At 38.6% G+C, this 13,153-nt stretch overlaps 1 protein-coding gene across 2 annotated transcripts; it reads right to left on the reverse strand.

Annotated features, from left to right (window-relative positions):
- Nucleotides 1–30: 30 nt before the first annotated feature.
- Nucleotides 31–9,934, reverse strand: LOC135636865 (kinesin-like protein KIN-7F). Of its 2 annotated transcripts, XM_065148977.1 has the most exons (14): nt 9,713–9,934; nt 8,840–9,115; nt 8,355–8,444; nt 8,176–8,276; nt 7,950–8,063; nt 7,792–7,873; nt 7,640–7,707; nt 7,472–7,537; nt 7,247–7,371; nt 4,177–4,504; nt 3,670–3,774; nt 2,702–3,595; nt 849–1,177; nt 31–757 (listed from the first exon to the last, which is right to left on the reverse strand). In XM_065148977.1, exons 2-14 carry the CDS (start codon nt 9,087–9,089, stop codon nt 436–438), a joined length of 2,874 nt encoding a protein of 957 aa, XP_065005049.1. In that variant the 5' UTR covers nt 9,090–9,115; nt 9,713–9,934; the 3' UTR covers nt 31–435. The 2 variants fall into 2 exon arrangements, with proteins under 2 accessions (XP_065005049.1, XP_065005050.1); XM_065148978.1 differs by lacking the exon at nt 9,713–9,934 and having other exon boundaries at nt 232–757; nt 8,840–9,209.
- Between the last annotated feature and the right edge of the window lie 3,219 nt (nt 9,935–13,153).

A 13,153-nucleotide genomic window follows, 5' to 3' on the forward strand; every position in this document is an offset into this window, starting at 1 on the left:
CCTTCCAATGAAAAAAAAACATTAGCAAACTCAGCCAAAAGCATTAATTTCATACATGAATACCTTCATAGCTTGTTGTCCAAAGGCCGAGCATGTATACTCTCTAAAACACAGTTCTGTAAACTGATTACATGTCTGACTACATTTTGATTCCCACTGAAACCAGAAAGCTTAAGGATTTCAAGAGACTAAAAGACGTAAACCCCCTTCATCGTTCTTTGGGCACCATCATGAAGTTGCTGCTGTTAATGAATGAACGAGCAGCAGTACAGAGCACTAACCATACATTATAAAGATCGTATTACATGGTTAACGGCAACTATTTTACAATCCTCCTATATTCAATCTGAGCAAAAGAATCATGACGTCCTGAAGAAACAAGAACTACGGTAGTTGACTCCAAGCCGCAGATGATGCACGCGGTGTGTGTTTGATTTACTTACGAGATGACAATCCATGTTTCCAGCTGTAGGTTCTTCGGTTCGATTCTTGAGGTGAGAAGGTAAGCCCAAACATCTCCTTGAGAGCCTGCCCTTGTTCTGCAAGTCCAATCACTCTTGAGATAACAGATGCACTCTCTCTTACATGTTCTAGATCCTTGGTCTTGGACCAAAGGTGCCGAACAAGCTGCAGTCTTCTCTGTTTCGAGTCTAATGAAATTCCCCACTTGATATAGAGACTCTCTCTTTCTGCCGCAGACAAACTCTTCTGCATCTGCCTGCAAAGCATGTCTCTTTCACGCCGAAGCAGTTTCAAACTGCCGAAAAGCAAACAGACATAGTTTCAGCTATAAACTATGTTTACAAACAAATAAGAGGAAATTTGTAGGCACGGCATCAGGGTAGAACCTTTGTGAGGAAGTTGTTCTCTGATCAAGTGCTGCAGCTTTGTGAACATTTCCCTGAAATAAATTGCTCCTTAAAAAGGATAGCCTCCTAAGTTCCACTTCCATGTAAATAGAGTCTGTTGGATCACCTTTGAAAAGCATGTAAAAGTAAGTCCTATGGACTAGGGAAACATTACAGTCATGCCAAAGCTCAATAATCTCTTGTTGCTTCTTCTCAAATTCCTGAGGCCATCTGGAAGGAGACTGCAGAGAATCCATTGTTGATTCCAGACCAACATCCTTGACAGTACTCTCAGCTCCAAAGTCTTCAACCACATTCAATTCAGTCTCCTGATATCATGCAAACACAAACTTCAAAGAAAGTATCATAGCAGGAGTTACCAACATACTTGAAGATCATGTTCATTGTTACTTTAGTAATATGAAACTATCTTAATCAGATGCATCATTCAATATAATTTCTCTCAAAGTGAAAACCAATATTATTTGAAATAACAATTTGGCACTGGAGGTATCAAAAGACCAATTTCATGGTTAAACCAACAGAAAACTATTTCTATAGAATAATCCTGAATCATTTATGCAGTCAGAATATGGACAGAAAAGCCATAAGAACACAGTTGCCACACCAGATGATGTCTCCATTTCAGACTTAGTTCATCAAGTTTTAAAGTTCTTGTCAATTATCGATATGTCAAAATCTGAAAACTTACTAACAGTTCACCTAGGGGACCAATACACTGTCAAAGATTGTATGTCCATCTAATTCTCCATTGTTGACAGTGAAAATTTGGCAAAATATACTAGGGAGTGGATAACTTGTCCATCCCCATGTTGACTGTATATACTTGGACATTTCACTGCAATCCAAAAGCTTTAGATTCTTCAATTAAATACAAGTCAGAATCTTCTATTTAGAAGCTATATGATTTTCACATCAATGTGCAACTCATGCAAGAATCTCCACCACGTTACAGAACCAATCCTCTTATGATTAGAGTATGCAATTACTCACTTTTGCACACACTGCATGCTATTAACTCAACCACACGACTTTAAAAAGTCAACCATTCTCATTCTTCAGCACATTATTAATCCACATGCAATCTTTCATTTTTTTGGTACAGAACACAATCTAAAAGAACCATTCTTATGCATAGTTACACACCATTCATCTGCTCTATAAAACAATATCAGACACCTTCCTAGGGGCTAGTTCCCAGTGTTAGTCACCAATATTTCCATTAGCCAAATAACTATCACCCCATCAAGTAATCAACCACATTTCTGTTATCTTAAACCAACAAACCCATCCCACCATGAACAATGTTTGGATTGTGCATTGGTTTCAGCAGGGAACTAAAAGGAGTATAGAACAGGACCAAGGTTCTTTATGAGTTTTGTTTCCAGCATATACTACATCTCTTCATCAATCACTCTTAGTCTACAGCTCCCAGTCCTATAGGTGGCACGTAAGTCAACTAAAGTGCTACCATCAGATGCGAGAAGACATTGGATAGAAAACCCAAGGCACTTTCCTCCTTTCTTCATTCCTTATTTTCGCCCAACAGTATACCATCACATGGTTACAGCATGCCCTATAGACTGGCATGGTGGCATGTTGTGATGGAGAAAACATTGGTCCAAGAAGATAAGATCAATATGTCAAGCATATGATAGTAAATTACTATAGTTAGGATCCATCTCCCCTTAAAACAATGTTCATTAATTACCTTATGAAAGATGGCACATCATAAGAATTGTCTTATATGTACCATACAGAACTGCACAGCGACACGAAAATGCACACAAGAAAAAATATGATAAAAAATTTTCCAGTCAAAATTTTCATACCTGATCAATGATCAACTGTTTCTTACGATGGACTTGAGTCATCTTATTCGGCTCTCTGTAATCATCCAATCTAGTTGTTTCAATTTCAGGATCAACATCTGGATTCAATTGTTTCTCTACACTAAAGGAGGTGTCATCTTCAGAATTTTGAGATCCTCTCACTGAAAGTTTTCTGATCTCAGAACCATGATTTAAGGCAAATAGTTTCTTTTGAAATCCTTCAGGCCTTCCTGGGAACTCTCGTAGAGATAGATTAGGTGGCGTACTATCTTCTTGGAGCCAAGGCGAAGAGCTCACCAAAATTGACCTACAGCTTCTACTTCTACTGAATGGCAAGGCTCTAAAACTTGGATCTTGCCATGAGGACCATGGAGATGAAGCATCTGGATAAGCCTTAACAAAATTGACTAGTGTCTTCCTAACGTTCTGAAGATGTTGCTCCAATGTGACAGGATCAGCACCAAGTGATCCCAAATCCATCTGTCTTTCAGGTATATGATGTCCGTGTATTCGTTCAGAGGAAATTGTGGCAGGCTGTTCGAGACTATTGCTTCCTTCAGTTAGCAAGGAATTTGAATCTTCACTTCTACATGCCTCATTCATCTCAATACAGCGAACTTCCTTGCAGATTTCCTCAAAATCTCCATCGAGGCTTTTATCAATCTCTTCTTCACCTTGATTTCCACTTAACCCAATGAACTCAAATTTTGTTATTGAGTGCCTTGGTGATGGAGTGCCTGGTTTTTGTGTTTGCAGGTAGTGTTGACTTCTTGACGTTAAAAATTTTGTGGAAGAAGAATCAAGACTACAATCAGCAATATCTGAACGCTCGGTCATTGAAAGCAAATCCTCACATGCATAAGGTACATTAAGTGATGAGGTTTGGCTTGACTCCTGAAAGAAAGACAGGAATAAATAGAGAACTAAATTAATTAATTGATAATACTGCACATAGGAAAAATGAATACCCATTGTCTTGAAGAATGATCCTCGCCAACAACTTGCAGCAAACCATCCACTCGTAACTGAGCTACATCACGCTGCTGGATCAACTCCTGTATCTCATTCTCCATCTGTGCAGTTCGCAATATTACCAATAATTGTCAATGTCTTACACTACTGCAGCTGTGAGTATTGGGAAGTTTATTATAGGAGTTCAAAGATGTCCATGTCTTTTGAAATTCAGATGGTTTCTGTTTTAGCTAATGGTATATCTAAAAATGCAACCACTTATACATCACATGAATGACAATAAAGGCTTGAAGGAATCTATGTTGCCACAAAAAAAAGGGATCTGATTGCTCTTGGTTCACTAGTAATGTTTTTCCCAACAAGGCCCAGTGGCAGGAAAAGATCAATGTAGCCAACAACACAGGACCGAGACCAAGACTAGAGCAGCTTGTTCTCATTAGAACTACAAAGATCATAAACAATGCTAAAAGCATTAAGCGGAATTAAATAAAATTATTCTGTACCTTTTTAATTTGAGCATCCTTCTCCCTCAACAATGCTTCAACGCTTGGAGATATTCCTGGATATCTCAATTCGCTCTCCAATCTGGCAAGTTCCTTTTGCAAATGCTTAACCAATGCCTTATCAGACATAACTACATTGACCTGTGCACTAGTAACTACTTCTTTTGCACAGCTTGCAAAAAGAAGTGTATTTTTAGATTGCTCGATATGGCTTATTGCAGGACTCATTGTGCAAATAATGGCAGTTCTTGCGTTACCCCCTAAGGATGGCTGCAATATTCGCGTGAGCTTTGAATCCCGATATGGTACATGCCCATTTCTTCCCTTGCTGTGCCAACCAAGACAAGGATTATGGTAAAAAGGAAAGTAGAAAGCGTCGAAAGAAGGGTTATATTCTGAAAGCTTATTAGATCATCAAATTAAACAAAAAATCACAAACATCCTCTTTTACACTCTTGAAATATTATGGAAGATAACCATTTTATAAATCATAAAAATACTTCAACCAAGATCCACTTTCTAACTCAAACTTTTTTTTTTTCAGATGGATACGCAAAAGGAGAACTATACAGGCACATATTAATTCATACACTTTTGGGAATCACAATACCACAGAAAGCCTACTGAATATTGTCTTAAAATTAATTAGAAAGTATACGTATATTTTGGGCTTATGGCCTGAAAAAATTTTTTGGTAACAAATTAGTCAATCAACACATGCTGCACAAGTGACTTAGAACTGATTGCACAGCTGATGCTTCAGAAATAAAACCAAATCTGTTGCAGCTCATGATCAGTAACAATAACAAAGAGTGTGAGAAGAGAAGGAACTTATATTGATGAAATAAAATAATCAATACTGAGTTTCAAGTCCAAATTCCATTCATATATTTACATATCCTTTTTTATCAGGATATAGTTGCATTGATTAGAATGCCCTAAGTGCATGTATCTCAGCACATGGTCAGCAACACAAGCCAAATATTACAGCTACGTTGGTTTACTATCAACATATTATAGTTGTTCTCCTGTTGAATCTAATCTAAGGACAGTATTAGGTTGACAAAATGATGGATGAAATTTCCTCAATTTCAAAATAAATAATTAACTAGGAAACTCATTACACACAACAGCAACCTCAGATGTGGTGCTTGTATTCAAGTTAGGACAGTGGATCTACAGAGCCAAATCAAGGAAATTTATTTTTGTTATAAAACGCCAAGTGCATCCTTTTTTTCCCATTTAGAGAGGACCATTAAAAGATTAACAACAGATATTATAGATGCCAAGCTGATATGGTTGCAGTGGATTTGCCAAATATGAGCTAGTTATTTTACTTAATTTCTTCTCATCAAGAGTGATATGAGCCTAGCCGGTACCATAGACCATATATATGTATTAACCACATGATGGAATAAAAGATGTCCTAGAACTTGAGAAATCCCACAGGATCAAAGCAAAAGAATGGTGCATACTCTGCTCAGAATATCACGTGAATCCCCTTATGCTTTTATGAATCAATGGGCCTTCAATCTTTGTGCATGATTACATGAATATTGAATCATTATACATTCTATTTTGAGTGGATTAACAAATCCACAGATATTTTCTCTTTGAGGAATTGATCTCACGGATCATGTGAATGTTGGATCATCATATGTTCTATTTTCAGTGCATTAGCAAATCTGTAGATCTCTCTGAGGAACTGATCTCACTGTTTACATCTTCTTTATGACAACATAGCATGCATATTCTTATAAGCAGAAAGAACAATGGTTCCTAGTTTCATCCAGACCGATATGTACTGGACAATATTTTCCTCATACCTATTTATTTGATCAAGTGTCTTACATAATCCAAAAAAAGACCAAAATGATTCACTTTGCTGATCCTTAAACTCCCAAGATTTTGATTTAGGTTTGGCAAGACTGTGTGTAGCACAATGGATCAGGTTTATATCCACTGCAATGTCAATCACCCACATCTCTCATCTACAGTGGACATAAGTTCAACAAAATATTAGAAACCTGTATGTCATCTCTTAGGCACTCCACCCAAATGCTATCCTGGAGTAGCGAACTCCAGAATCTTCTATTGCTTCTATGGAGTATTTCTAACTTCCAGGACCGACCACGTTTAATGCCCTTCTAATATCTTTCAGGGAAACTTGGTGCACATGACCACATTCAGATAGTCTTCAGCCAAATTTTGCTTCACCTTCAAAATTCCTCATTGTTTATAGTTATTGTAAAGGATACACTGCCAAAATTTTTGTTGACACCCATCTTTATGGCATATAGGATCTTGTGACTGTCTCAAGTACCATCTCAACTCTTGTGGCTCTACAGTGACTAATGAATAAACCCACTCAATACAGCAACAACAACAAAACCATAAGTCCCAACAATAAACCCACTCAATCCACTTAAAATATGTTTGATTATGCTAATCTGCTAAAACATAGATGGGATATGGGCATCGAGTATAGCTACATGGCAAACTTAGCCATGCTAATCAAAAATAGATATATCAAATTTGCTATTTTCAAAAATAAATGTCTGAAGTAATCTTACATACTTGACAAACTTTAATTTATAACAATATTTTTTAGAATATATTCATTAAAAACCTAATATAAGCGCAAACAAGTTGGAAGTTAAAAAACATTAAAAAGCATATTCTAGAAAAGAAAAATCAATGGATTTTAATGTCTCCCACTGTTAAGACTTAAGAGTAATATGACAGGATGACTGGCTAGTGTCAAGGAGATGTTTGCAAGCATGGCCTGTGTCACTTGGTATTATTTTCTTTCTCGCCTTTTCTTAACCACCTTTAACAATTTACACAACGTAACACCACGAGATAATGTTAATCTATGACTTTTAGAACTAATGAAAATTACATGTCAAGTTTTTTTTTTAAACACCTCTCTCTTGCCAGTTACGATGGATATCTTTAGACCATCATTGATAACTTGTTACACACAAAAGCAATTTAAATCTAGAGGATGATAAACAAGATCCAGATGAATCAGTACCAAGGCAAAAGAAATAAAAGAAGGTACAACAACCTCAGCTTGCGAATAACAGTTCCAAGGGTTAGTAAGCTTCGATTTATGTGGCATCCCTCTTTCAGCCTAGCACCAGCTGATAATGCTTGAGATGCACGTTCACTCCCTGCCAGATCAACAAAATTCTGCATGCAAAAAAACCAAATCAAGCTTTCTCTGCAATCTCCCTCTAGCACATTTAGAAACTACCATAAGAAAGAAAAACACAAATGAAGATTTTCATACCACACTAGCCACAAGTGTGCTTGAGTTGTCCTTTCCCAGAAATTCCTGAGCAGAACTCTCAATAGTCTGCAAGCAACAATTAGCCATAGGAAATATTTTAAGTTTCTTATTCTACACCGGGTCAGAAGCTTTTTATCAGTTCAATTATTAGAACAGAGAGGAACAAACCAATCGAAGTATTTGATGAGATCTCGAGCTTGTTTCATTTAGAGAAGTCTCCCCTATCTTTCTCTGAGCTAAGAATAATTAAATTTCACACGGTTAAGACATCTCAATAATCAGCAAAAATGGCATTCTCTAAAAAATTTTTGCTTTATCACCTTCACACACAGAAATGAGTGCCTTAAGGTGGTTCCAATCCCTTAATGTTTCCTCCGTAAGTTTCTCAATCACCGTTCCTTTCTGACAATGACAATTTTAAAACTTCATTTTCGCATGAATAGAAGGATAACTTAAATGTCCAGTTAAGACATTTCACCTCTGGATCATCTAAAAGCCTAAGATGACCCGAATCCGTGCTGAGCAGATCTTTTACGGCTTCATTGTATATCTCAATTGCTGAGAACTTCAGCACAAATGCTCTCTCTTCATGCTGCAAAACAAACAAGACAATTAACGGTAGAAAAACATAACTTTTTCACAGCACAGGCACAGATAAGATACACATTCAAATGAGAGAGCAGTAATATCATATTCCAAATTACCTTATGAATGTATTCATATATATCTGCTGCAGTATACTCAGTTATACCAGTCATTGTGTATGTTTTACCACTGCTTGTTTGCCCATAAGCAAAAATGGTAGCTGAAAAGAAAATATATCAGAATTTTAAACTGTTCAATGATGCTTACGAAAAACCAATAGTGAGGTAATTGTACTTACAGTTAATACCACTAACTACAGAAAGAGCAATTTCCTTAGCCCCTTCCTCGTATACTTGCTTTGTGGTGCAATCACTTCGAAATACCCTGTCTATTAGCAAAAATCATAAGGCAAGAAAAAGAAAGGAAGGCAAAAATTTCAACATTAACATGTAAAATAGCATTCCAGAAAATGTAGAAAAACCAAGCCTTGGCAATGATATGTTGAATCAAACATTAAAAGATAGAATATGAATGGAGCCACTAAAAGTCATTGTTAATAATGTTTAAGATGCTGTAGGTGTTGACAATTTGAGGGAAGAGACATGCGTGTATGCAATCAACAGAAGAGAGAGATTCTTTTGGCATCCTCAAAATGTAGCTTAATTAAACCTCATCAACGAAATAATTCTTGCATTTATCAGACCGAACATCTGGAGTTCACTTTGCAAACAAACAAGATCTATAGAAAGGTGAAAAATCAACCAGTAATTAAAGCGAACTCACCAAACGTATAGGCAGTAGGAATCATGGATCGCTCTGGAAGACTGTTCCTGAAAATGATGGTGGTGTCATTGATGCACTCCCAATCACAGGAATCGTTTGCTGCCACCTCCTTCTCGCTCAAAGGCCTCAAACGCACCGAAACAAATATCTTCTCCACCTTCCCACCCCCGCCGGCTGGTGCCGATGCCGCCTCCGCTGCCTCCTCCATCTTCTCCCACCGCACCAGCTCCTCCGCGCCAACCGCCCCCATTCCTCTGGCTCAAACTCCTACACCATCTGCAACAGGCTTTCAATTTAAAGAAAAACCACCAACCGAAACATAAACAAGGTCACATCCTAGTCTGATCGGGATCTCTAGTAAGAGGTCACGATTTGTTGAGGAGTTGTTGGGGGCAGGCGGCAGGTCGTCGGAGAAGGGTACGGGACAGAAAAGCCATACACAGATCACACAACCCAAATGCGGTCAGATCGGTAGTTCATAAGTCAAGTATGAGACCGACAGGAGGTAGAAATTCCATCAAGGATTCTATAATACAATATTCACCAACACTCACTCCTCAAAATTCCTCATCATACACAAATGCCGGCGACCTTTTATTTTATATTACTTTTTCTCTCTCCAGTGGGTTTTGTTTCTGTGGATCTGAAGAAAAATACACAAGAAGGATATAGCCTCTCAGACCATGGAAGGGAGAGTCTACCTGATGCGAAGGTTGGGACAAATCAGTATTCGACAGCAATGTCGCGAGAATGCAGCTGGAAAGCAGAAGGGTTCTTGACAAGGGCAGACGGCCTACTCAAAAAAATCATAAAAAAAAGAACAAAAAATCACTCTCTCGTGCTTCCTTCGATCGGAACTTCCAGTGATCTTACCTCGGATGAGGTTTTCTGGGCATCTGATGGTAGACTCGGACCACAGTCTTCCATCCTGGTGGACTGGCAGCAGGTACTTGCGAGATCTAAAGAGGGGAACCGCCCTCGCCGTGTGTTGTTTCGGAAAAGGAGGCGAGAGGAAGTGGCGTTCTTTCCTTCTCGTCGTTCTAGTTTCGGGTTCCAAAGTGTGTCGGCAGTTGTGGCTCGTTTCGCTGCATCTGGGATACACCTGACTTCAAACTGCCTGGAGTCTCCTCTTCCCCACCCCGACTAATCACGGTTAGTAGCTTAATGCTGCGGTTCGTTGGTACTAAGCACCATAAACTAATCTCAGAGACTACACCTTTGCTGTCCCTTCACGTATTAATAACAGTGGTAAAATACCTTTTATGCCCTTTTACGTATTAATGATAGTACAAAAGCACCTCGCTTACGTACCTCGGCAACGGATGACAGGTGGATGACACGTGGATCCTGCGGTTTGGCCAATGGTGATGCAGGTAGGTGGGGGGTCACGTTGCTGAAGCGGCGACGACGGGAGGCCCGTGCACAAAAAGGCGACGTGCATCGCACGCATCTCCAACGCGCGCCGACGGCATTCATTAATGATCACATATTATATTCAACATAGAGGAAAAGTCGTTTCCCGTGTCCGATGAATGGTTTTGAGCTATTTAATGACTTTCTTTGTAATTCCAAAAGCGGAGTTATCTATACGATTGTTGTACTTATCTTATTTATCTCTTGTAGAGAAATATATTGGCAGATAATGGAGCAACATGGGATGCACTACGCTTAACATTCTAAACAAAATTGCTAACGTATTGTATGTGCAATCAAATAGGATTCAAGTTCCTTAAATTGCTAGAGTACATACATTTGTAGGATAACGAGTTTTAAGTGTAATTTTTTATAATTTTCTTGGAAAAAACTCATGTTTTGGGTCTTTCTCAAAAAATATATTCTCTTTTGTTTTTTTCTAATAGCATCTCTAATTAAAAAACTCAAAATATCTTTAAAAAAAAAATTGATAATTTTTTTTACTTATTTTTACTGGTTTTGATGTGTTATAATATCTTTATTTGACTCGTTTATAGTATTTCTTAATAATATTTATAGTATTTTATTGATGTATTGATAACACTATATTTTCATTACTTATAGACTATTATAATATTATATTTTTATACTTATAATTTATTTGATTAAGGTTAGAAGTCTATTTAGATCGTTTATAATATTTTTAATTATGCTTTATATAGTTTGTATAGTTTTGATGTGTTATTATCAAATATAAAACATAAATCTACATCTGTGATCCAAGAATAATTAAATCAATGATCTTACTGCTGCACTAAGTTAGTAGAGTTTCTCAAAGAAAATGGCCACCCATCTCTTTCTCTCGAATATCATGTAACTTCACCATTCAAGTTGCAGGTGTCAAGTCCGTCTTCGTCTTGGAGCTTTCCTTAGATGCCTGAGAACTGTTCAGTGTGAGGAAGGTCATACACTATTGGTAGAAGACAGGTTTCATTGTGAAACAAGACATTTTGCTATCGACAGAAACTTGTATTCCCTTTAGAGAGCATCAGAACTCCTTAGGTGTACGAGAAGTTACAGAGTGAACCCAAGCCCAGTAAAAGAAGAAGGCGATGACAGGTACATGAGAGTAGCTATTTATTACTCCTCTTGCCTTCGCTGTCACAAGGCTGAAGACAAAGACGAAGTGCCAATAGCATTAGCAGTCAGGTCATCCCCTTTTTGTAGCCAAAAGCCGAGACACTGTGGCCTCGTCTGATCTTTCTCTTTGCCTCTGTTTTATTCTCTCTAGTTTCTATCGTAATTATCTCAGAGGTCGCTTTCCAATATCTCATTCTATCGACTGGTTTAGCTCATTAACATAGAAATGAAGTGCTTCTACTGTTAGGACTGACACTCTTCTCTGAAACAAGCAGCATTTGATGTGCATCATGTTGTGGCAACGTTTAACACCTTATCAGTTAATCAGATCAGGTTGATTAGCTATTGTGATTTCAAATGATCCTTCATCTCTGGCCAATGTTGGTAGTTTTAGCACTCAAAATTAAATGATGTGTTACTAACTATTTAGATATGAATGTTTTAGATCATGGGATTAAATATATCAATATCTACTTTATTTGTCCAATGGATCCATAATGTCTGAATCTTGTGAAGATATCAAACCTTGCTTAGAAATGTTGAATATTGAATACACCAGTACATAAGATTAATAAACTGACTAATAACAATAAAGTAATTAATTAATTAATTAATTATATACCTGTAAATATTACAAAAAAAAAACTTGCATGATATTATTTAATTAGTCTTTATCTGTTGACGGATTATAAATTCGTTGGCGAATTTTTGGGCCGAGCTGGATTTGAACCAGCGTAGACATATCGCCAACGAATTTACAGTCCGTCCCCATTAACCGCTCGGGCATCGACCCAGGAAGAATTCTCTCATAGGTTTGGTCGCCTTTAGGATTGTACCGTCTTCTCCATCAACCCTACCGCCTACTCCACTGAGTAGCAAAGGTACAGCACCACGTACTGCCTACTTCGTTCCTTGGTTATGCCCTCTTGCATGACCCGAAGTCCTTCACTTTCGGTTATCTTGATGAGAAGCTCATTGACACCGGTCTTACGAAGTTTCTCGGCCTCTGCCCTTCAGCCTTATCTCGGTACTTGGAGATTGCCTCTGCATGCTCCACCTCCTCGGCCTCTTTCACGACTAAGCGCTCTCCCTCCATGAGAGCAAGGGATCAATGACTTTTACGGAAGTCCCACCTCTGCGGTACCATGGCGCTTCCATGCCCATGGCACTACTATCCGTCGCCTCGCATCTGCATTCATTTTCTTCACAATCAGTAGATATGCCTCTGTGGCACTCCTCCGAGTCCACCTCCATTCTAACTGATGCTTGATTTTGGGTAGCTAAGTCCCTCTGGACTCATCGTCGCTTCCTCACCCCTTTCGACCCCCTGCTTCAACACCTCTGTGTTCTCCAAGCAACTCCCTCTGGTCGATGGAAAGATAGACTGCAACTCCCATGCATGGCCTCTGCCATCACGCTGTAGGGTTTGCACCGATTCTGTTCTCCTTAGCTTCCTTGGTAGCAACGTTCGTTTACTCGACCTTGTCCTCTGACTTGTCGAGCTCCCTTAAGCGAATATGAGCTCTGGAGCAGTCCAACTCTCCAGCTGCTTCGATCATACTTCTGCATGATCAAGTCCCCCTCCCATGGAACTCACTGGTACTTACATTCGAACTATTCCCTCGGTGGAACACAACCCCCATATGCTGATGACCAAGGCTTTCATCTGATACAAAATTCGATGCACGCACGGAAGACCCGCCTCTGCGGTGCAATGACCTTCACTCTTTGAATCCATAGCCATTCTTACCGTCGTGTTGT

The sequence above is a fragment of the Musa acuminata genome, chromosome BXJ3-4 (assembly GCF_036884655.1).
Source record: "Musa acuminata AAA Group cultivar baxijiao chromosome BXJ3-4, Cavendish_Baxijiao_AAA, whole genome shotgun sequence".
Taxonomy (NCBI): Eukaryota; Viridiplantae; Streptophyta; class Magnoliopsida; order Zingiberales; family Musaceae; genus Musa; species Musa acuminata.